General features: G+C 44.9%; 1 protein-coding gene across 2 annotated transcripts in view; it reads left to right on the forward strand.

The window, feature by feature from the left end:
- The window catches only part of LOC132380216 (ras-related protein Rab-37-like), a 102,714-nt gene that overhangs the window by 71,426 nt on the left and 4,905 nt on the right, over positions 1-26,383 (forward strand). For both annotated transcript variants that reach the window (XM_059948923.1, XM_059948922.1), the window contains 4 exons: positions 8,092-8,144; positions 13,201-13,266; positions 21,337-21,393; positions 25,893-25,969. In XM_059948923.1, the coding sequence (XP_059804906.1) occupies positions 8,092-8,144; positions 13,201-13,266; positions 21,337-21,393; positions 25,893-25,969 (253 nt within the window). The remainder of the gene's footprint in view (positions 1-8,091; positions 8,145-13,200; positions 13,267-21,336; positions 21,394-25,892; positions 25,970-26,383) is intronic.

Genomic DNA, 26,383 nt, shown 5'->3' on the forward strand with positions numbered 1-26,383 from the left:
CAACTGCATCTAGAGGTTTGCCAACAGGCCCCAGAGTCGAAGTTCTCTGATGGCAGCACAATGATTTGGCAAGGTACTCTCGGCATCTACACAGGCACTGAGCTACCCCTGTCCCAGACACGTGGGAGAGCTAACAACAACAGCATCATTTATATATTGCGTTTAGTAGCTCAGAGACATAGTGTAACACTCATATCTCCCACAGAGTGTAGATCAAAACAGTCTTGGCTCTTACACACTGTCTGCCTCCCTTGAATTCATTCAGAGGGTTTCTTGCAAGACCCACAGAGCTCGCAGAGCTGCGTTGCATACAGAGCTGCGATCTCACTCCTCCCCAGAAAGCTGCTGTGTTTCTAGTAAGTCCTGCCCATCCTCAGGAACATGACAAAGAGAGATGATGGGGCAGGAGTCTGAGATGGTCACTATAGTCTCAGCTAAACTCATCCCCACAAGTCTGCTTCAGTTTGAAACCAGTTCTGTTTCCAATCAAGGTATTTTAGTATTCTAAGCACAAGGTGGCTAGTCTTTCCAATTGTGGACGATCATTGCTTGGCAGTGCAGTGGGCAAGAAGGCTGCCCACCAACGAATTCTGGTGACACATACAGCCAGTAATTCAATAAAAAACACCCTGGTATGCTGAGGCATCACTGGGCTTAATGGTGGAGGTACCTGGGATGTTGTCTGTAAGGTACAACACCATCAGCTCAGGGTTTTGTTCGACTGATCTGGGGAATAGTTCTCACGGGAGGAGGATTTTTTTCAAAGGGTGTGGGCAGAGAGCAGGATTATAACATTGAGACAAGGAGATCAGCCATGGTGCAGCCATTGAGGTGTGAACTGATTACTGCTGTTCCTATTTTCTGTTTCAATGCATAGATTGTAAGAAGTTTCTTAAAGGAGGAGAGTCAAATAAGGAAGCAGAGAGGTTTAAGGAGGGAATTGTGGAATCCAACAGGTTCCATTCAGGCTGGGGGTGGGGGGTAGTCTATGAAGAGGGGAGAATTACAGGGATGCAGTGATCACTGAGGAAGCAGAGATGGATGGACTGGAGCCATGGAGGAACTGTAGGGCTGGAATATTGTTCTGGACTGAGGTCCTTTAACATCTGCCGGACGTTGCTGAGGATGTTCTACGAGTCTGTGGTGACCAGTGCTATCATGTTTGCTGCTGTGTGCTGGGGCAGAAGGCTGAGGGTAGCAGAAACCAACAGAATCAACAAACTCATTCGTAAGGCCAGTGATGTTGTGGGGGTGGAACTGGACTCTCTGACGCTGGTGTCTGAAAAGAGGATGCTGTTCAAGTTGCATTCCATCCACTCCATAATGTACTGGTTAGGCACAGGAGTACATTCAGCCAGAGACTCATTCCACCGAGATGTAACACTGAGCGTCATAGGAAGTCATTCCTGCCTGTGGCCATCAAACTTTACAACTCCTCCCTCGGAGTGTCAGACACCCTGAGCCAATAGGCTGGTCCTGGACTTATTTCCACTTGGCATAATTTACCTATTATTATTTAATTATTTATGGTTTTATATTGCTATATTTCTACACTATTCTTGGTTGGTGCGACTGGAACAAAACCCAGTTTCCCTCGGGATCAATAAAGTATGTCTGTCTATCTGTCTGACTCCCTGGTGCCAGGATCAGGGATGTCTCAGATCGTGTCCATGCCATTCTCAAGGGAGAGGATGAGCAGGGTCTTGGTACATATTGTCACCAATGGCATAGGTAGACAAGGTGAGAAGATCCTGAAGAGATATTTTAGGGAGCTGAGAAACAGGATCTCCAGGGTAGTAATCTGCTCTCCATGCCATGTGCCAGTGAGGATAAGATTAGGATGATTTGGCAGGTGAATGCATAGCTGAGGAATTGGTGCAGGGGGCAAGGGTTCGGATTTTTGGATCACTGGGGAAGGTATGAGCGGTACAAAAGGGACGGGTTACACTGAACCCGAGAGGTCTACTATCCTTGCAGGCAGGTTGGCTAGAGTTGTTCAGGAGGGTTTAATCTAATTTGGCAGGGAAATGGGAACCGGAGTGATAGTGCTGAAGGTGAGGTAGTTGGTTTACAAACAGAGGCAATGTGTAGTGAGAGTCCTAGCAAGGAGCGGCTGATGATAGGGCAAAGAGGCAGAGCTACAATCGAGCTTAACAGCAGCTCCTTCAAGCTCATCTGTGGAATCAACTTAATTTCTACCCTTGATGTCTCACTTTTTCCTTTTCAGGGCGGATGTGGTTCTGTTGAAGACCCTGACCGAGAGACTTCTGTTCTTTGTGGTGGTGGGAGATGTTCCCGAGGGCTCACAATCAACCACTTTTCGAAATCTCAAGGACACAGCCAAGAAAAGGAGTAGACCTTAAGGGTTCCAAGACTTTGTGGTCCTTTGGACAGGCTGATTCTATGCCGGTGCCACTGACTGAAGCATGGCAAGAGAAAATAGAACATTAGGAGTAGCGGATCAGCTGTTGTGGGCTCAGTGAATCACACGTTCGCTCTCTCTCTCTCTCTCTCTCTCTTTTGTTATGGGGAAGAGTTTGTTTGCAATTCTCAAGTCAGAATTATTATCACAAATCAGTGAGTTGTTTTCTTATGTCTCCCCTCTTGCTGTGAGAGGGCACACCTCTTTTGCCCTTGATTAAGGAGAGAGAGAACCTGTGGTATGTTGAATTGTCAGATGAACGGTTGTTTTTTTGTTGAATTGCAGATCATGGTCTTTATTGGGGGGCCTTGCTATTGCTTGCTTGGTGGGTGGAGGGTGCTGTTGCTTTTTCACAGAAGTGGGTGGGGCTGGGGTGTCATTGCTTTGCTGCTGCTTGTGTGTGGGAGGGGGAATGGGGGACTTCGGGGTTCTAACGTTTTAACTGTCATTCATTGAGGCACTCTTCTGTTTTCATGGATATCTGTGAAGAACAAGACTTTCAGGGTGTATATTACATACATTTCTCTGATATTAAATAGAATTATTGAACTATTGAAATTGCAGTCAACAGGATGAGCTACAACATAAAAGGCAGGCAGACAAAATCGAGGAGTGTGAATATTGGACTGAAGGTGTTATATTTGAATGTGTGCAGTATACAGATTGAGGTAGATGAACCTGTAGCATAGTTACACATTGGCACGTATGATGTTGTTGGCATTACTGAATCGTGGGTGAAGGAAGACTATAGCAGGGAGCTTAATGTCCAAGGATACACATTGTATCGAATGACGGGCAGGAAGGCAGAGGGGGTGGTGTTGCTCTGTTGGTAAAAAAATGAAATCAAATCATTAGAAAGAGGTGACATGGGGTCAGAAGGTGTTGAACCATTGTGGATAGAGCTAAGGAACTGCAAGGGTAAAAAGAACCTCATGCAGTTGTATGCAGACCCCCAAACAGTAGTAATGATGTGGTCTACAAATTACAACGCGGGGATAGAAAATGCATGTCAAAAGGAAAATAGTCATGGGGAATTTCAATGTTTAGGTAGACTGGGGAAATCAGGTTAGTTTAGTGCTTGATTCCAAGGGGGGAAATTTCTTGAGCGGCTTGTGGTTGAGGATACTAGGGGATCAGCAATGCTGCATTGGAATTGATTAGAGAGTTTAAGGTAAAAGAACCCTTAGGGGATTATTGATCATAATATGATGGAATTCACCCTGAAATTTGAGAGGGATAAGCTAAAATAAGGTGTATCAGTATTATGGTGGAGTAAAGGGAATTAGAGGCTTGAGAGAGAAGTTGCCCAGAATTGATTGGCAGGGATAACACCAGAGCATCAATGGCTGGAGTTTCTGGAAGCAATTTGGAAGGCACAGGATATATACATCCCAAAGAGGAAATATTCTAAAGGCAAGATGACTCAACTGTGGCTAACAATAGAAGTCAAAGCCAACATAAAAGCCAAAGAGAGGGCATAAAATAGAGCAAAGATTAGAGGAAAGTTAGGGGACAGGGAACCTTTTAAAAAACAACAGAAGGCAACTAAAAAGTCATTAAGAAGATAAAGATGGAATACAAAAATAAGCTAGCCAATAATATTAAAGAGGATACCAAAAGTTTCTTCAGATACATAAATTGTAAAAGAGAGGCGAGAGTGGATATCGGCCTGCTGGAAAATTATGCTAGAGAGGTGGTAATGAGGGACAAGGAAATGGCAGACTAACCGAATAAGCATTTGGCATCAGTCTTCACTGCAGTATAATGGAAGTTCCAGGTGTCAGGGGTCATGAAGTGTGTGAAGTTATCATTACCAGGAAGAAGGTTTGTGGGAAACTGAAAGGTCTGAAGGTAGACAAGTCACCTGGACCAGATGGTGTACACCCCATGGTTCTGAAAGAGGTGGCTAAAGAGTTGTAGAGACATTAGTAATAATCTTTCAAGAATCATTAGATTCTGGAATGGTTCTGGATGACTGGAAAATTGCAAATGTCACTCCACTCTTCAAGAAGGGAGAGAGGCAGATGAAAGGAAACTGTGACTTCAGTGGTTGGGAAGATGTTGAAGTCGTTTCCTAAGGATGAGGTCTCAGGGTACTTGGACGCAGATGATAAAATAGGCCAGTCAGCATGATTTCCTCAAGGGAAAATCTTGCCTGACAAATCTGTTGGAATTCATTGAAGAAATAACAAGCAGGAGGGATGAAGGAGAATCAGTTGACATGTACTTGGATTTTCAGAAGGCCTTTGACAAGGCAGCACACGTGAGACTGCTTAACAAGCAATGAACCCATGGTAATACAGGAAAGATTCTAGCATAGAGTATTGGCTGATTGGCAAGAGGTAAAGAGTGGGAATAAAAGGCACCTTTTCTGGTTGACTGCTAGTGACTAGTGGTGTTCCACAGGCGATTGTGTTGGGATCAATTCTTTTTATGGTATATGTCAGTAGTTTTGATGATGGAATCGATGGCTTTGTTGCAAAGTTTGCAGACAATATGAAGATATGTGGAGGGGCAGGTAGTTTTGAGGAAGTAGAGAGGCTACAGAAGGACCAGGTTATGAGAAGAAATGGCAGATGGAATACAGTGCCGGGAATATATGTTCATGCACTTGGTAGAAAAAATTAAAGGGTTGACTATTTTCTAAGTGGAGCGAAAATACAAAAAACTGAGGTGCAAAGAGACTTAGGAGTCCTTGTTCAATAATTTAGTAGTTCCTCTTTGTATCAGGGAATGTATACAATATACAACCTAAAATGCTTCTTCTTTGCAGACGTCCTCAAAAACAGAAGAGTGCCCCAAAGAGGAGTGACAGTAAAAATGTTAGACCCCAAAGCCCCCTCCTCCCCCCTCCCCCACTTATTTCAGCAAAAAAGCATCAGCACCCTCCACCCACCCTGCAAGCAACAGTGAAGCCACCAAGAAAAACCACGACTTGCAGTGCAACAAAAACCAATTGTTCACCCAACAATTGGTTACCCAGGCTCTCCCTCCCCAATAAAGGGACAGAAAGATGTCTCACAGCAAGAGGGGAGACTAACTAGACAAAAAACAAACACTCACAAGAGAAAATCTACTGTTGCTGGAAATCCAAAGCAACACATACACAACACTGGAGGAACTTGATAGACCAGGCAGCACGTAGGAAAAAGAATACAGTCAACGTTTCAGGCCGAGATCCTTTGGCAGGACTGGAGAAAAAAAGATGAGGAGTAGAATTAAAAGGTGGGGGGGGGGGGGGTGGAGAGAGAAACACAAGGTGATAGGTGAAACCGGAAAGGGGAATGATGAAGTAAGGAATTGGAAAGTTGGTTGGTGAAAGAGATACAGGGCTGGAGAAGGGGGAAGCTAATAGGAGAGGACAGAAGGCCATGGAAGAAAGTAAAGGGGGGAGGAGCACTAGAGGAAGGCAGCAGGCAAGCAAGGAGATAAGGTGAGAGAGAAAATGGGATGGGGAATGGTGAAGGAGAGGTGGGGAGGCATTACCAGAAGTTTGAGAAATCAATGTTCAAGCCATCAGGTTGGAGACCACAGACGGAATATAAGGTGTTGCTCCTCAACCTGAGTGTGACCTCATCAAGACAGTGCAGGAGGCCATGGATAGGCATGTGGGAATGGGAAGTGGAATTAAAATGGGTGGCCACTGGGAGATCCAGCTTTTTCTGGCGGATGGAGCATAGGTTCTTAGCAAAGGGGTCTCTCAATCTACATCGGGTCTCACCAACATACAGGAGGTCACAACTGGAGCACCGGATACAATAGATGACCCCAACAGACTCACAGGTGAAGTGTTGCCTCACCTGGAAGGATTGTTTGGGGCTCTGAATGGTGGTGAGTGAGGAGGTGTAGGGACAAGTGTAGCACTTGTTCCACTTGCAAGGGTAAGTGCCAAGAGGGAGATCAGTGGGGAGGGATGAAATGACAAGGGAGTCAAGTACAGAACAACCCCTGCAGAAAGTGTGGGGGAGAGATAGGTGTGCTTGGTGGTGGGATCCCATTGGAGATGGCGGATGTTTCGGAAAATTATGTACTCGACACCGGACTGGTGAGGTGGTAGGTGAGGATGAGGAGCCCATCTGTGGTAGGGTCATGGGAAGATGGGATAAGAGCAGACATGCATTAAATGGAAGAGATGCGGGTGAGGGCAGTGTTGATGGTGGGGGAAGAGAAGCCCCTTTCTTTGAAGAAGGAAGACATCTCCTTTGTTCTAGAATGAAAAGTCTCATCCAGAGAGCAGATGTGGCGGAGACGGAGGAATTGAGAAAGGGAGATGGCATTTTTACAAATAACAGGGTGAGAAGAGGTATAGTCCAGGTAGCTGTGAGAGTCAGTGGGTTTATAATTTTTAAATTAATAAAAAAAACTTTGTTGATTTATGATGTTAAAAGTCTGCCATGTTACTTTTTTTCCTGAGTTCTCGTGACTTGAAAATCGGCAACAAGCGCTCTCCCCAGTAACGAGAGAGAGCTGTTCACCCTCCGACAGCTGATCTGCTGATCCTGACATTCTGTTTTCTCTGGCGTGCTTTAGTTGGCTTAGAATTGCCTAATACCTCGGCCACAAAGCCTCAGAACCCTGAAGGCGTGCTCATTTTCTGAGCCACATCCTTAGGATATCAAAAAACTGCCATTCGGTGAGCCCTGGGAGTGGGTGAGCCCATCACTGCAAAGAACCAAAGTTTGACTGCAATTCTAGGTCAGGCTCTTCGACAGAACCACATCCACATTGAAAAGGAAAAGAGAGGCCTTAAAGGTAGAAATTAAGCAGTTTCCACAGATGAACTGGAAGTAGTCACTGTCTAGCATCATTGTCGATCTGCTCATTTTTACAGAATTCGGGAAATACAATGCATTTCAAGAGGACTAGAGTATGAGAGCAAGGATTTAATGTTGAGACTTCATAAAGCACTGGTGGGGCCTCAATGATGAGTACTGTGAGCAGTTTGCGGCCCCTTGTCTTAGAAAGGATGTGCTGAAACAGGAGACGGTTCAAAGAAGGTTTTCAGAAATGATTCCAGGTTTGAACAGCTTGTCATATGAAGAGTGTTTGATGGCTCTGGGCCTGTATTCACAGAGATGACGTCATTGAAACCTATCGACTGGTGAAAAGCCTTGATAGAGTGGATGTGGAGAGGATGTTCCCTACAGTGGGAAGGCCTAAGACCAGAAGACACAGCCTCAGAATAGAGGAGTGTTTTAGAATGGGGATGAGGAGGAATTTCTTTAGCTAAAGACTGGTGAATCTGTGGAATTCATTGCCACAGGCAGCTATGGAGGCCAAGACAATGTATATTTAAGGCAGAGGATGATAGATTCTTGATTGGTCAGGCATGAAAGGATATGGGGGTGGTGGGGTGGGAAGGTTGGGGCTGAGAGGAAAAATGGATCAGCCATGATGAAATGGCAGAGCAGACTCGATGGACCAAATGGCCTAATTCTGCTCCATGTCTTGTGGTTTTATAGTCTAAGGCAAGGCAAGGATGAAAATGTTAAACTGAAGTGTTTCTGGACTGCAAGAGACTCGGGTGCAGAAGAATTCACATCGTCATAACATTCCTGCTCAGCTGAGGAAAATGTGTTCAGATTATCTGTGAAGTGAGGGGAGCCATTGGTGATTGTCATGTCCTTGAATTTTAACGTCCCTCTTTCTCTCTCTCTCTCTCTCTGCAGCTCTCCTGCTGCTGTATGATATTACAAGCAAATCATCATTTGACAACATCAGGGTAAGATGCCTTTAACTTTGCTCTTTGGAAGCAAACAGATCTGGTTAAACAGAGCACTGAACTAAGTAAGCCCATTTTCCGGGCTCCTGACCCTGCCCAAGTAAGGGGTCAGTTGTGACTTAACTGGAACCCTCACATCCTTAATAGCCCTCAAAACCTCACTTTCCTTTGTCCTCTCTTCTTCTCACAAGCTAAAGGCTTTAACAGTAGGAGTTTTAAGAATAACTTCTTTCCCTACACCATCAGATCTTTTAATAGTTCATGAACCCGTGAGCACTACCTCACTATTCCTGTTTTGCACAATTTACTTATTTTGTAAATTATACTAATTTTAATACCTTGCACTGTACTATTGCCATAAGACAGCAAATTTTGCAACATAGCAGTGATGATAAACCTAATTCTGACTCTAGTTACCTCCCTACACCTTTTGGGAGAGATAAAGAAGCTAAGGGAGAGAGTACCCAGAGTGGTCTGGTGGAAGTCAGAAAGGAATACAAGGCTGTGTTACCACAACTGGAAACTACAATGTTCACATCATGATCCAATGAAATATGAGTTGTTGGTCTTCAAGTCCAGGTTTTGCCTCTGCAGATGCTACCTGACCCACTGAGCACTTCCAGTAGTTTGTTTTTGATTCCAGATTCCAGCATCTGCAGTCTTTTAAGTTTCTAAACTAATTTATTTCTGTTTCCCAGTTCTGAAGAAGGCTCCTGGACTGTTTCTCTCTCTACAACTGCCGGCTGTCCTGTTGAGTGCTTTCCGCATTTATTTCAAATTGCCAATGTCTGTAGTGTTTGGATTTCCAAGCCTGGTTTGTTCCTGTTATCACCTGCGGAGTCCCAGCCCGTCCCGAATAATTATAGCCAATTACAGTCATCATTTGGAAATGTGATCACTATTGTAGGGCATACTTGTATCAGACAGCAAGTGGCCAAAAGACAGAGTGCTAATGAGGAGAGCTTCCCAGTGCATCTCTGAATACTGTTCTGGTTCACCTCTCATTAGGGCTGGTCTCCACTATCACCATAAACCACTTCTCCCTCCAACCATTAGTGCCTCTGCCACCTGATCCAACACCTCCCCCTCGACCCCAGTCCTCGGCACCTCTCCTTCAACCCCTGAACCTGGCACCCCTCCCAGCACCTCACTTCCCTCCCAACACTGGCACATCCCCTCCCGACACAACCCCAAGCACTTCTCTCACGACCCCAGTCCTTTCCCTGCAACCCCTCCCATTAAATCTGTCCAGATTCTAGCACACTGGGGACAGTTTACAGTGTCCAGTTACATTTTAGACCTGCACACATTTGGGAGTTGGGAAGGACCCAGAGCGTATAAGGGAATCCATGAGGTTACAGAAAGAACATGCAAACTTCATCCAGCACTGGACGTCAGTGTCCAAATGGGGCCTGCTGGAAAATAACTGCACTACCACCAGTCCTCGCAGATTTCCAGAAAATTCTTGAGCGGTCAAGGATGAAGCAGGGTTGGAGATTGTGCAAAGAGTCTTGAAGTCAGCGCTAAGAAAGGAGCGTTGCAACCCTTTCTGTACTGCAAGAGGATGACCCTACAATATACTGCCACCCTTGATTTGCAACCATAAACCTGGTGAGAGGCATTGCATCAAATGAGGCTCACTTGTAGAGCTTCAGTTCCAGAGGTGACACAGGTGGGTGTACGTAAGTGATGTCAAACAGGCAGACGTGGGCTGGCCAAGCTGAGGAAATTCATGAGCACCGCAGCACAAAAGCCAGGTTAGAGAGGTTCAAAGCCCCCTCTTTGCCCTCCCAACTCATTACTTAATGAGCTGTAATGCTGTTTTGAGCAGCCAGGTCTGAGAATATCATATTAGGTTCTCTTTATCTGTTTCTAAACAGTGTGCTGATGAGTCAGGCTAGCTTGAAGAGGTCCTAAATTTAGCCCATGTTTTATCTTTCCATTCAGGATACAATCAAGTGCCATTTCCTGAGTTTGTTTCCCTCTCTCACTCCTAAATAGAAACATGGAAAGCCTACAGCACAATACAGGCCCTTCAGCCCACAATGCTGTGCCAAACATGTACTTACTTTAGAAATTGCCTAGGGTTACCTGTAGCCCTCTATTTTTCTAAGCTCCATGTACCTATCCAGGAGTCTCATAAAAGACCCTATCATATCCGCCTCCACCACAGTTGCCAGCAGCCCATTCCACGCACTCACCACTCTCTGTGTAAAAAAAAATGTTCTTCTTCCATCCAGAACATGAATACATTTAGCTTCTCGAGTGTGGTCCAAAGTTCAGCTGATCTGTGCATTTACTAACTTAGATCTGTAATGTTTATAGCATAAATTCAACACTTTATGATCTCCACAGTCACTAGCCTCTCTTCGCAGGGAGCCCCAAGTCTCCTCTGCACTTGGTGCCGGGATCAAGTCTCAGGGCTTCTATTTCTTATTGTCACATTAATGGTCTCTCTTTAACTAACCAAGAGCAGAAAATGGCCAGTGAATTAGACAAGATCTATGCAGATAGAAACTGTTTATATAACCATATTAACAATTACAGCATGGAAACAGGCCATCTCGGCCCTTCTAGTCCGTGCCGACACTTACACTCACCTAGTCTCACTGGCCCACACTCAGCCCATAACCCTCCATTCCTTTCCTGTCCATATACCTATCCAATTTTACTTTAAATGACAATACCGAATCTGCCTCTACCACTTCTACTGGAAGCTCGTTCCACACAGCTACCACTCTCTGAGTAAAGAAGTTTCCCCTCGTGTTACCCTTAAACTTTTGCCCCCTAACTTTCAAATCATGTCCTCTTGTTTGAATCTCCCCTACTCTCAATGGAAAAAGCCTATCCACATCAACTCGATCTATCCCCCTCATTATTTTAAATACCTCTATCAAGTACCCCCACAACTTTCTACGCTCCAAAGAATAAAAACCTAACTTGTTCAACCTTTCCCTATTCTAGTAAATCTTCTCTGTACTCTCTCTATTTTGTTGACATCTTTCCTATAATTCGGTGACCAGAACTGTACACAATACTCCAAATTCGGCCTTACCAAAGCCCTGTACAATTTTAACATGACATCCCAACTCCTATACTCAATGCTCTGATTTATAAAGGCCAACATACCAAAAGCTTTCTTCACCACCCTATCCACATGAGATTCCACCTTCAGGGAACTATGCACCATTATTCCTAGATCACTCTGTTCTACTGCATTCTTCAATGCCCTACCATTTACCATGTATGTCCTATTTGGATTATTCCTACCAAAATGTCGCACCTCACACTTATCAGCATTAAACTCCATCTGCCATCTTTCAGCCCACTCTTCTAACTGGCCTAAATCTCTCTGCAAGCTTTGAAAACCTACTTCATTATCCACAACGCCACCTACCTTAGTATCATCTGCATACTTACTAATCCAATTTACCACCCCATCATCCAGATCATTATGTTTCAGGTCTGAGATCCTCACCAGAATGGATCTCTTTGTGACTCTCAGCTGTTCTTGAATGTTGTTGGGCCCCTTTCACTGGACCTTCCCATCAAAGTTTTTAGCTACACCATGGTTGCTCAGCAGATAGTGCTGCTGCCTGACAGATTCTGAGAAATGGATTTGATCCAAACCTCCAGCTCTGTCTTTGTGAGTTTTCACATTCTCCCTGTGATGGTTTCCCCTAAATTCTCTGGTTTCCACCGTGTCTCAAAGACGTCCAGGTTGGTAGGTTAATTGTCCACTGTAAATTACCCTTGGTACATTTGAGTGGCAAAAGAATCTGTGAGGATTTGCTGGGAATGTATCAGGAAGTTGAACAGGTTAGGACTTTATTTCCTAGAATGTAGAGCATTGAGTGGAGATTTGAGGGGTATAAATAGGGTAAATGCAAGCAGGCTTTTTCCACTGAGGTTGAGGGAGACTACAACTAGAGGCCATGGGTTAAGGGTAAAAGGTGAAAAATGTAAGGGGGACATGAAGGGAAACCTCTTCACTCTGAGGATCACTTACATTGGTCCACACAGGGTCTCTCACCTTTTCCATCCCTCCCCCCGCCCAACTGGTTCCTTCTGCCATCAGCCCGTCCTAACCTATCACCTACCATAGGTACGTTCCAATGAGACAGGGAAAGGATGGTAGGGTACAGGAACTGCGCCTACAAAGGCTGTTGTAAATCTAGTCAAGAAGAACAGAAGAGCTTACGAAAGGTTCAAAAAGCTAGGTAATATTAGAGAGCTAGAAGATTATAAGGCTAGCAGGAAGGAGCTCAAGAAAGAAATTAGGAGAGCCAGAAGGGGCCATGAGAAGGCCTTGGCAGACTGGATTAAGGAAAACACCAAGGCATTCTACAAGTATGTTAAGAACAAGAGGATAAGACGTAAGAGAATAGGACCAATCAAGTGTTACCTTCCTTCCCCACAATCCCAACCCCCACATCCCCCTTTGGTTATTCATTCACACAGTGCTTTAGGGTGTCTCTTGCTGCTTTACACTAAACTTAAAGCTTGAAAAGACTCTGCCTTGGTGCTTTCTAGATATCTAGTTGTATGTAAGACCCAAGCTAAACCTGCTTCAGGAGTATTTGATGAGACAGCAGGAAATTTTACTCCTTAATGTGTGTGATTTCCTACCCTCGAACTCATTGCTGTGACTTTGCACCTAACCCATAAAACACAATGTTCTGTGTCTCTGATAGATCATGCACTGGAGCCATGCCATTTGATGGAACGGTATCTACCGATACTACTCTTCTCTGGACCATTTGATATAACAGGGCCTTTACACTTCCTGAGAAGCATTTTGATGAAAGGATGCCAGGGAGCTTTCCTCTAACCAACCCTAACTGGGCCTACTCTGAGTAGTTTATTTAGCAGACAGTTATTCCACAGCCCATACCTAACCCTTGGTCCTGCTACCTTGCCGATACCATTGCTGTCATTTCTACAATGCTCAGTGTTCTTCATTGATGCCTCTGCCACTCCGCAACTTCTAATTGGTGGAGATAAAAATCTTTTTAAATAAGAGTATTTTCAACATTTTATCTGTCTAATCTTGCAGGCCTGGTTAACAGAAGTACATGAATATGCACAACAGGATGTGGTCATCATGTTGCTAGGTAACAAGGTGGGTATTGTACTAATTTCTTTGGTATGTGTTGTGTAATTGAATTTTAATGAACTGTCACAGCCAGAACCTCAACTTTGCTTTATCATTTCCAACGGGAAAGCACATTAATGTCTAATTAAATACAAAGCTGGATGATTAGTCATCTTAAATATAGAAACAGAGAAAACAAGCGTGGGTGTAGGCCATTCAGTCAATCAAATCTGCCTCACCATTCAATATGAACATGTCCTGCTCCTGTTCCACCTTCTCCTCTTATTCTACTGCTTTCATTGCCTGTCTCTTCAAACTTGTGACCAGAGTCAGCTGGAAGTGAATCAACACTGAACTATTTTGAGTATGGCCAGCTCACTTTCCAAAATCCTGAAATTAGAAATGGCACTGCAGGTTTGAACTGAACATTAGCTGCCAGGCAGCCATATGGGCACACACATGTCACCCCTTGGCTGAGTCTGTGCAAGACAACCAGGGGTGCAACCTGTGAGTCAGGGACATCCACTGGAAGAGGTTGAGTTAACTTGTGTTGCACAGAAGCTACCAATGATCACATGGTCTGAGATGCTTTGTAGACTATGAATGAGTGGGGCAACAGACATCACTGGTTCTGCTGTGGATGGATAGCATTGCAGCACAATGGAAAAAAGCGAGGAGTGCAAGTGGAAGAGCGTGAAGATGAAGAGCAATGTCACTGTAGTGTCAGGGAGACTGCAATTAGGAGGTTCAATGAATCCTGTGAAGTTCCATCACATTGTCACTGTTAAGCTGCCCCAGGCATATAGCACACAGACTATAGCCTACCAAGGCCATGCCAACCTGCAATCATCAGTTAAACTACAACTCACTGTAAACAAGGGGACAGTTTACAGTGGCCAGATGCCGAACAACCTGCAGAGCACCAAGGAAAAGTCCACATCATCACAGGGAGAGTGTGTAAAACTCCACACTGACCAGACAAGAGGTCAGGATTGTGCCCAGGTCAGAAAACTCACTGTGCTGCTGATGTCTTCCCAATCTTCATCCTAAAACCTCCAACCCTTTACTACATGTTTACAACACTCAGCACCAGGTTTGTGTCCACCTATTGCTTTTGACATCAGCCGCTCCCTTTGACCACAAGAAACTGCAGAGAGTTATGGACACAGCTCAGCACATCATGGAAACCAGCCTCCCATCCATAGACTGTCTATATTTCTTATTGTCTCAGTAAAGAGGCTAGCATAATCAAAGACCTCTCTCACTCCAGATGTTCTTTCCTTTTCCCCCATCCTAACAGTCAGAAGATGCAAAACCCTGAAGGCAGGCTCCGCCAGGCTCAAAGACACATACTATGCCACGGCTATAAGGCCCCTAGTATGATAAGATGGATTCGACCCTACAGTCTTTCTTGTGACCTTGCACCTTATTGTCTGTCTGCACTGAACTTACTCTGTACTCCTTACACTTTATTCTGCATTCTGTTACAGTTTTACCCTTGTACTACCTCAATGCACAGGTGTAAAGAATTGATCTGCATGGACAATATAGAACATAGAACAATACAGCACAGTACAGGCCATTCGGCCCACAATTTGTGCCAACCCTTAAATCCTGCCTTTCATATAACCTTCCAACTTAAATTCCTCCATATACCTGTCTAGTAGTCTCTTAAATTTCACTAGTGTATCTGCCTCCACCACTGACTCAGGCAGTGCATTCCACACACCAACAACTCTCTGAGTGAAAAACCTTCCTCTAATACCCCCCTTGAACTTCCCTCCCCTTACCTTCAAACCATGTCCTCTTGTACTGAGCAGTGGTGCCCTGGGTAAGAGGCACTGGCTGTCCACTCTATCTATTCCTCTAATATCTTGTATACCTCTATCATGTCTCCTCTCATCCTCCTTCTCTCCGGAGAGTAAAGCCCTAGCTCCCTTAATCTCTGATTATAATCCATACTCTCTAAACCAGGCAGCAGCCTGGTAAATCTCCTCCGTACTCTTTCCAATGCTTCTACATCCTTCCTACAGTGAGGCGACCAGAACTGGACACAGTACTCAAAGTGTGGCCTAACTAGAGTTTTATAGAACTGCATCATTATCCTGCAACTCTTAAAAATCTATCCCTCAACTTATGAAAGCTAACACTCCCATCAGCTTTCTTAACTACCCTATCTGTGAGGCAACTTTCAGGGATCTGTGGACATGTACACCCAGATCCCTCTGCTCCTCCACACTCCCAAGTATCCTGCCATTTACTTTGTACTCTGCCTTGGAGTTTGTCCTTCCAAAGTGTACCACCTCACACTTCTCTGGGTTGAACTCCATCTGCCACTTCTCAGCCCACTTCTGCATCTTATCAATGTCTCTCAGCAATCTTCGACAATCCTCTACACTATCCACAACACCACCAACCTTTGTGTCATCTGCAAACTTGCCAACCCACCCTTCTACCCCTACATCCAGGTCGTTAATAAAAATCATAAAAAGTAGAGGTCCCAGAACAGGCACCACTAGTCACAACCCTCCAATCTGAATGTACTCCCTCCACCACGACCCTCTGCCTTCTGCAGGCAAGCCAATTCTGAATCCACCTGGCCAAACTTCCCTGGATCCCATGCCTTCTGACTTTCTGAATAAGCCTACTGTGTGGTACCTTGTCAAATGCCTTACTATAATCCATGTAGATCACATCCACTGCACCACCCTCATCTATATGCCTGGTCACCTCCTCAAAGAACTCTAATAGGCTTGTTAGATGCAATCTGCTCTTCACAAAGCCATGCTGACTGTCCTTGATCAGACCATGATTCTCTAAATGCCCATAGATCCGATCTCTAAGAATCTTTTCCAACAGCTTTCCCAGCACAGACATGTCTATAATTACCCGGACTATCCCTACTACCTTTTTTGAACAAAGGGACAACATTCACTCCAATCCTCCAGTACCATTCCCGTAGACAACGAGGGCATAAAGATCCTAGCCAGAGGCTCAGCAATCTCTTCCCTCACCTCGTGGAGCAGCCTGGGGAATATTCCATCAGGCCCTGGGGACTTATCCGTCCTAATGTATTTTAACAACTCCAGCAGCTCTTCTCCCTTAATATCAACATGCTCCAGAACATCAACCTCACTCATATTGTCCTCACCGTCATCAAGGTCACTCTCATTGGTGAATACCGAAGAGAAGTATTCATTGAGGACCTCACTCACTTCCACAGCCTCCAGGCACATCTTCCCACCTTTATCTCTAATTGGTCCTATCTTCACTCCTGTCAACCTTTTGTTCTTCACATAATTGAAGAATGTCTTGGGGTTTTCCTTTACCCTACTTGCCAAGGCCTTCTCATGCCCCCTTCCTGCTCTTCTCAGCCCCTTCTTAAGCTCCTTTCTTGCTACCCTATATTCTTCAATAGACCCATCTGATCCTTGCTTCCTAAACCTCATGTATGCTGCCTTCTTCCACCTGACTAGATTTTCCACCTCACTTGTCACCCATGGTTCCTTCACCCTACCATTCTTTATCTTCCTCACCAGAACAAATTTATCCCTAACATCCTGCAAGAGATCCTTAAACATCGACCACATGTCCATATGCAAGACCTCGATATACACTCAGTGGTCATTTTATTAGGTACACCTGTACATTAATACAGATATCTAATTAGCCAATCATGTTGTAGCAACTCAATCCATAAAAGCATGTAGATATGGTCGAGAGGCTCAGTTATTGTTCAGACCAAACATCAGAATGGGGAAGAAATGTGATCTAAATGAATTTGATTGTGAAATGATTGTTGGTGCCAGATGGGGTGGTTTGAGTATCTCAGCAACTTCTGATCTCCTGAGATTTTTACACATGACAGTCTCTAGAGTTCACAGAGAATGGTGCAGAAACCAAAAAAGCATCCAGTGAGTGACAGTATTGGGAGGAAAATTGCCTTGTTAAAGAGAGAACTCCGAGAAGGGCCAGACTGGTTCAAGCTGACAAGAAGGCAAACGTAACTCAAATAAGCATGTGTTACAATGGTATGCAGAAGAGCATCTCTGAATACATAACACGTTGAACCTTGAAATGGTTGAACTACGGCAGCAGAAGACCACACTGGGTTCTAGTACTTCATGAAGCAGCCGCTAAATGAATGTGACAATAGTAAGCCAGTTCATCATTTTGCCACCTGTCACTCATTGGCTGTCTGTCATACTTCAGCTGTCTCTCCATACTTCACAAACTGCCCCTCACAGTTTTTTCCCCCACACACAGTGTCATTCTGTTGTTATATATTCATCTCTCAGGATTGGTGCATCGCTGGCAAGGCCAGCATTTATTACCCATCCACAGTCGCCCTGAGAAGGTGGTGGTGAGCTACCTTCTTGACATGCTGAATTCCCTCAGGTGAAGGTGCTCCCACAGTGGGGAGATAGTCCCAGCAACAAAGGGAGAACAGTGACATTCTTCCAAGTGAAGATGGCATGCATCTTGGAGAGGAAACTCCGTAGGTTTAGAAATGCCTGGTGTTTTGTAGATGGTGCATGCTGCAGATCTGTGGTGATGGAATGTATAGGATAGTGAATGGTGCTTTGTCCAGTGTGGCACTGATCTTTCTGAAGGTTGTTGGAGCTGTATTCATGCATGCAAGTGGATGATATTCCACCACATTCCTGACATGCCTTGAGGTTGGGGGTAAGGCCTTGGAGCATCAGTCTTCACAGGATTCCCTGCCTGTCACCTTTTCCATGGTAGTTATGTAGTTGAATTTATGTGGGATTCACCACAAAAAGCAGAATCTCCCAGTGGCCACCCATTTCAAGTTAACTTCCCAGTCTCATTCCGACATGACAGTCCGTGGCCTCCTCTACTGCCACAATGAGGCCACACTCAGGTTGGAGGATCAACACTTTATATTACATCTAGGTAGCCTCCAACCTGATGGCATGAATATCGACCCCGAACTTCTGGTAATTGCCCCCACCCCCCTCCACCATTCACCATTCCTGTTTCCCTCTCTCACCTGCCTATCACATCCCTCTGGTACTCCTCTCCCTTCCCTTTCTTCCATGGTCTTCTGTCCTCTCCTATCAGACTCCCCCTTCTCAGGCCATTTCACCAATCAACTTCATCCCTCCCCTTCCCGGGCTGACATATCACCTGCCACCTTGTGCTTCTTCCACCCCTCCCCCACCCACCTTCTTATTCTGACTTCTCCCCTTCCTTGCCAGTCCTGCTGAAGGTTCTCAGCTGGAAATGTTAACTGCTCCATGGATGCTGCCCGGCCTGCTGAGTTCCTCCAGCATTTTGTGTGTGCTACTTAAGCCTTTGTGATGCCATGGGATATCATGTAGTGGGTCAGACTCTCATTTGTTGCACATGGTCATTGTCTGCTATTTCTGTGGCACCTGTCAGCTACCCCGGATATTGTTCCAGTCCTGTGCATGCAGGCGTTGACCATTCGTTTGCTGAACAGTTGCAAATGGAAATTAATGTAATGTTATCATCCACTTCTGAACTCGTGATAGAAAGAGGTCACTGTTGGAGTTGCTGAAGATGGAAGGCCCTAGATCACAGCATTCCTGGAGGAAGATCCCACGGTTGGGATGATTAACCACTAACAACCACAACCATCTTTCTCTGTTTTAACTCCGACCACTGATCGCCCATTGATTTCAGTTTTACTATCTGTCCTTGGTGCCACACCCAGACAGCTTGACATCTTGACATCACTACGCCTACCCCTTCAAAGAAAGTTCACTCAGGTTATTAAATAACCTGATCAATATGCATAGATCATCACTCTCCTAGTAATAATGAGGTACTGTCTGAAGACAAAGTGGCTTGAAGTCATTTTTAAATCCAATTTATCCAATCTCTCAAAGGTCAGATTAGGCAATGGAATCTCTCTACTTTACCTCATCTATCTTTCTGTTTTTACTCCAAACTATTTTTAGCCCTCCATCTTTTTTGCTGTCTTTTTCTCTGCTTCAACACAAAATAGCCACAGGCACCAGCACAGAGCACACAGACAAATGACTCGGAGCAGGAGACGCAGAGCACAGACACAGGACTCGGAGCAGGAGACGCAGAGCACGGACACAGGACTCGGAGCAGGAGACGCAGAGCACGGACACAGGGAGCAGGAGACGCAGAGCACAGACACAGGACTCGGAGCAGGAGACACAGAGCACAGACACAGGACTCGGAGCAGGAGACACAGAGCACAGACACAGGGAGCAGGAGACGCAGAGCACAGACACAGGGAGCAGGAGACGCAGAGCACAGACACAGGACTCGGAGCAGGAGACGCAGAGCACAGACACAGGACTCGGAGCAGGAGACACAGAGCACAGACACAGGACTCGGAGCAGGAGACGCAGAGCACAGACACAGGACTCGGAGCAGGAGACGCAGAGCACAGACACAGGGAGCAGGAGACGCAGAGCACAGACACAGGGAGCAGGAGACGCAGAGCACAGACACAGGGAGCAGGAGACGCAGAGCACGGACACAGGACTCGGAGCAGGAGACTCAGAGCACAGACACAGGGAGCAGGAGACGCAGAGTACAGACACAGGGAGCAGGAGACGCAGAGCACAGACACAGGACTCGGAGCAGGAGACGCAGAGCACAGACACAGGGAGCAGGAGACGCACAGCACGGACACAGGACTCGGAGCAGGAGACGCAGAGCACAGACACAGGACTCGGAGCAGGAGACACAGAGCACAGACACAGGACTCGGAGCAGGAGACGCAGAGCACAGACACAGGGAGCAGGAGACGCAGAGCACAGACACAGGGAGCAGGAGACGCAGAGCACAGACACAGGGACCAGGAGACGCACAGCACGGACACAGGACTCGAAGCAGGAGACGCAGAGCACAGACACAGGGAGCAGGAGACGCACAGCACGGACACAGGACTCGGAGCAGGAGACGCAGAGCACGGACACAGGGAGCAGGAGATGCACAGCACGGGCACAGGACTCGGAGCAGGAGACGCAGAGCACGGACACAGGACTCGGAGCAGGAGACGCAGAGCACGGACACAGGACTCGGAGCAGGAGACGCAGAGCACGGACACAGGGAGCAGGAGACGCACAGGACTCGGAGCAGGAGTAGGCCATTGGGAGCATCTAGCCTGCTCGTCCATTCAATCATTCTATGGTGGGTCTGAACCTTGTGCACAATCCCATCTTATCTATGCTCTTGTATATTAAGATCTATCTACCTCTACCATTAAAGACATCAAATAGTGTGCTTCACCACCCTTTAAGGAAGATAGTTTCAAAGACTCATAGTCCTGACAGAGAAAAACAAAATTCCTTATCTGCAACTTAAATGGATGACTCCTTTTTAATCAGGGTCTCGGTTCTAAATTCTCCCCTAAGAGGAAATGACCCTTCCACATCCACTTGGTCAAAATGCCTCAATGCCTTAAATCAACTCCTCTAAACAACTCTATCCAATCCAAGCCCAGACTGCTGCCATCTATTCCATGTATCTGTCTGAATCAGAACCAAAATCAGGTTTAATATCACTGACATGTCATGAAAGTTGTGGTTTTACAGCAGCAGGACTGCAATATGCAAAAAAGCTACAAATTACAATAAGAAATATATTTAAATATTGAATAATAGTACAAAAAAGAGCAAAAATAGTGAGGTAGCATTCATGGTTTGGTTCATTGTCCATTCAGAAATCTGCTAGCAGAGGGAAAGAAGTTGTGCTTAAAATATGGAGTGTGTGCCTTCAGGTGCCTGTATCTCCTGTCCTGGGTGACATCGTTAACCATCTTTGAATTGCTGCCACTGTATTAAGATTCATTCTTAAATACCCAGACCAATACAATATGCAGAATTCCAGTTGTAGCCTTATATATATCCTTTACAATTATCTTTATATTCAGATATTAGCAATAAATGATACATTTCTGTTCAGTTTCTTAATTACTTGCTATACCTGCATACTCTCCTTTTGTGAATCATGCACTGGGACCACCTGCTTAAATTAGTCCTACTCCAGCTGACTTTTAAGTCTCAGGAAAACTTACTGTTAAAATAGTCGACAGCCACCCAGAACCATTTTGTTTTATTGTTACAGGCTGACATAACCAGTGAGAGAGCCATCAAGAGAGAAGAAGGAGAGAGACTGGCCAGGGTAAAGTTAATTTAACTGCCTTCCATCCTGACCTTATCTCTCATTTCCATAGAAACACAAGAGACTTCAGTACTGGAATCTGGAGTAGAAAATAAACTGCTGGAGGAACCCAGCAAGTTGAGTAGCATCTGTGAAGGGAAAAAGGTGTTTCAGAGTTCAAAGTAAATTTTATTATCAAAGTACATATACACAACTCTTGAGATTTATTTTCTTGTGGGCATACTCAGCAAACTCGATAGAATTGTAACTATAACAGGATTAATGAAAGATCACCCAAAATGAACAATGCCAATGCAAATATAAATAAATAGCAATAAATAATGAGAACATGAGATAATGAGATGAAGAGTCCTTGAAGTGAGATCATTGGTTCTGGAAACATTTCAGTGATGGGGTGAGTAAAGTTGAGTGTAATTATTCCCTTTTGTTCAAAAGCCTGATAGTAGTGGGGTAGGAATTGTTCTGAAACCGTGTGGTGTGAGACCGGAGGCTCCTGTACCATCTACCTGATGGCAGCAGTGAGAAGAGGGTGGCCTGGGCAGTGGATGCTGCTTTCCTATGACAGCATTTCATGTAGATCTGCTCAATGCTTAGGGAGGGGGGGGGGGGGGGCTGTACTGTAATATTCTGAGCCAAATCCACTACCTTTCGTAAGCTTTTCCGTTCAAAGGCATTGATGTTTCAGGTGGAGGCCATGCATCATGGCTGAGGGTGTAGCTAGTGAGAGGGGTGGATGAGACAGGACTGGGAGGTGATAGCTGGAACTAGGAGAGGTGGGCAGATGGAGGTGGAAGGGAGAGGAAAGTTAGGCCAAGAGATAGGAACTCAGTTGGATAGGTGGGTGGGTGCTACCAGGTCATGGTGGAGAATGGATCTAGGTAACAGGAGGAGGGAGTGGATGAGATGGGAAAGGTGAACAAAGGGGGGGGGGATACTGGGTTCAATTTTCAGATGCAGATTCTTGAGTACAAGCCGCAGACTGGGAAACCTGAATGTGAGAGGTACCTGGTTAGTAAGTTCATGGGTGTCAGAGGCATTGAAGATAATTATCAGGATTTACAGAGGGATCTACATCACTTGGTTAAGTGGTCTGAGGAATGGCAAACAGAGTTTAATTCAGATAAGTGCAAGGTGTTGTTGCCAGGAATTAAGGATCTGAGTTATGGGGGAGGAGAATGAGGGGAGGTCTTACAGAGGCATTCAAGATTAAAGAGTATAAGGGTGAATGCATGCAGGCTTTTTCCTCTGAGGTTAGGTGAGACTAGAATCTGAGGGGGAACTTCTTCACTCAGAAGGTGGTGCGAGTGAGGAACAAGCTATCAGCAGAGGTGTCAGATGTGCATTCAATTATAACATTTAAGATAAATTTGGATAGGAACATAGATGAGAGAGATATGCCAGGCTAAGGCCCAAGTGCAGGTAGATAGGACTAGGCAGAAGACCAGACTAGATGGGCTGAAAGACCTGTTTCTGTACAGTAGTACTCGATTACTATGACTAAGTCAAATGAGGATAGGACTCACATTGAATGGTAGCCCTTTGGAGAGTGCTGTAAAATGCAAACCCTGGTAAGACAAGTACAGGGTTCTCTGAAAGAGGCATTGCTGGTAGACAGGGTAGTGGTGAAGATTTTTAGCATGCTGGCCCACATCAGTTGGGGCACTGAGTCGAGATATTGGGATGTTGTGTGCAAGAAGAGGATGAGGCCCCATTTGGAATATTGTATTCAATTTTAGTCATTCCGCTGTAGGAAAGATTTATGTAGATGGTGCAGGACTAGATGGGCTGAATTACAGAGATAGGGTGATCAGGCTAGGACTTTGTTTAATTAGACTGTAGGAGAATGAGGGGTAATCTTACAGTAGTGTATAAGTTCATAAGGAGCACAGAAAGGTGAAGCAAGAACAACAAAGAGCTGGTCATGGGAGGCAGGGGAACAGCTAGACTGCTTCGAGTAAGTGGACTGGGCTGTGTTCAAGGAATCATCAGAGGATCTGAACAAATACACCATGGTTGTCGCAGACTTTATAAATACAAGTGCATCCCTACAAAATCATTCAGAATCTTCCCTAACCAGAAGCCCTGGATGAACTGTGAGATCTGCAGTCCACTGAGGGCCAGGTCACTGGTGACCAACAAAGTTACAGGAGGTCCAGGTACAATCTCTGGAAAGCCATCTCACATGCAAAGTGGCAATTCCAGACCAAACTTGAATCATTGGAGGGTGATCAACAGCTGTAACTGGACTTGAATGCTATCACCTCCTACAAAGTGAAACCAAATGACACCAAGGTGTCAACAGTACTAAAGACCTGTCTGATCAACTGGATGGAGTGTTCATTGATACCTTTAAACTCCTGATTTGGAAATCTGAACTATCCACCTGCTTCAATGCAGGCTTCAATTATACTGGTGTCAAAGCAGAATGTGGTAACCTGCCTCAATGACGATCATCCAGTGGCACTGACGTCAACCGTGATGAAGTGCTTTGAGAGGTTAATGCTGAAACATAATCAACTCCTGCCTGAGAAGTGTCTTGAATCTGCTCCAGTTTGTCTACCTGCACAGCAAGTCAACAGTGGATGCCATTTGATTGGCTTTTCACTCATCCCTGGAACATTTGGACATTGAAGATTAATACATCAGGATGCTCCTCCTTAACTACAGCTCAGCAATTCAATATTATCATCTCCTCAAAATTAATCAATAAACTTCAAAACCTGGATCTAAATTTCTCTTTGGACAATTGGATCCTTGATTTCCTCACTTGAAGATCCGAGTCAGTTTGGATTGGCAATGACATTGCCACTTTAGCCCCTCTCTCCTCACCTGATATTTATAATTGTGAGGCGAAGCACAATTCTAATTCTATACACAATACACTGTCTTAGGCCTAATTAAGGGTGGTGATGACTTAGCATATAGGAGGAGGGAGATGAGTGGTGCCACAACAACACAATATTAGCTAGACCTAGGAGCTGGTTATTGACTTCAGGGGGACAAAACCAGAGGTCCATGAGCCAGTCCTCATCAGAGAACTAGAAGTGAAGAAGGTCAGCAACTTTAAATTCCTTGTCTCCAGTAAGGAATTTGCTGGAAGTGCCATTATGAAGGAAGCAGAGCAGCACCTCTACTTGCTTAAAAGTTTGCAAAGATTCAGCATGTCATCTAAAACTTTGAAAAACTTCTATAGATGTGAGGTGGAGAGTATATTCACTGGTTACATTGTGTTCTGATATCGAAACAGCAATGCCCTTGAACAGAAAAGCCTGCAAAAAGTAATGGAAATGGCCCAGTCCATCATTGAGCACGTTTACAGAGAGTGCTATCACAGGAAAGCAGCGTCCATTATCCAGGCTATGCTTGCTTCTCACTGCTGCCATCAGGAGGAAGGTACAGGAGCCTCAGGACCACACCAGCAGGTTCAGGAATTAGTTATTCCTGAACCATTACTCATCCAGTTACTCAACCATTAGCTCCTGAACCAGAGGGATAACTTCACTTGGCCCAACATGGCTCATTTTCAAGGACTCTTCATCTCATGTTCTCAATATGTTTTGTTTCCTTTTCTTTCTTGGGTATTTGTAGTTTGTTGTCTTTTGCACATTAGTTGTTTATCCTGTTGGATGCAGTCTTACACTGATTCTATTGTGTTTCTTGTACTTACAGTGATTGCCCGAAAGAAAATAAATCTCTGGGGGCTGTATATGGTGACATAAATGTACTTTCATAATGAATTTACTTTGAACTTTGCAGTGTTTTCCCCAGGGTTGGGGAGCTGAGAACTAAGGGCATAGATTTAGATTTAAGGTGCAAGGGGAGAGTTTAATGGGTACCTGAGGTGCAGTTTTTTCACCTACAGAATAGTCAGTACATGGAATAAGCTGGTGGTTGAGGCTGATAAATTAACAACATTTAAAAGGCACTTAGACAAGTACGTGGACGGGAAAGGTAGAGGGGTGTGGGGCAAATGGGATCTTGGTTGACGTGGTTGAAATGGGCTCAACAGCCTTTTTCTGTGCTCTACATTGTCGGTCAGGTCAGATACGAAGTTGAGATCACTGTGAGGGCTGACAAGCTGCCATTGCGTCTTTTGAAGTAGAGGACCCTTCCAACCAGGATCAATAACATTGCATATTTTCTGTTTTCGGGATCTCACTGTCTAGAATTGGCTGTTATGCTTCTTACAGCATTAACTGCTCTTGCAAGTACTTCCTTGGTCTATTTGGTCATGAGAAGCATTGATGGCCCATTACTGAACCCTGCAAAATAGGAGCTTACACATTGGCTAATTTCTGTGGCGAAGGTAGAAGGTAGTTGGGGAAGGATGTCCAATTCTTACCACTGATGTTGTCCTCTCATCAACAAATATATAGAAGGAAATACACTATGATATCTACACTAATGAGAGATACGTACAGTGATATTTTCACTAGGGTGTGGTATACAGTTGGTAATACTGATTACAAAATAATGAGTTCCTTGTTTCTGACCTGCAGGAGTATGGTGTTCCTTTTATAGAGACCAGTGCCAAAACAGGCATCAATGTTGAACTAGCATTCCTTGCTGTAGCAAAGTAAGTTTTTATATAAATTATGTTTGTGATAGGGGCTGTGTTGTAGTTTTTACTGATGAACCCGAGTTGCTCTGGGGATATCTAAGGGCATAGATGGGTTCAGAGAATGTTTGGAACAGGGGAGACCGTACAACCTCTACATGAGAACATTCCTGATAGTCCCACTCCCCCTCCTCTCAGCCCTGAAAGTTCTTTCAGTTCTGATATTTATTCAGTAACATTTTGAATACCACAATTGAGCCTGCCTCCAGAATCCCTAGCAATACATTCCAGACCAATGGTTTTCCTAAGAATTGTATTACTTTTCAATCTTTGACCAATCACTTTCATTTGAACTTCCCACCAATGCAACAGCTTTGTCTTTTTTGTAACAATCACAATGTGAAACACCAAATCTCCCTGCTACTTCCTCTG

This window comes from Hypanus sabinus, chromosome 23 (genome assembly GCF_030144855.1).
Source record: "Hypanus sabinus isolate sHypSab1 chromosome 23, sHypSab1.hap1, whole genome shotgun sequence".
NCBI classification, from domain to species: Eukaryota; Metazoa; Chordata; class Chondrichthyes; order Myliobatiformes; family Dasyatidae; genus Hypanus; species Hypanus sabinus.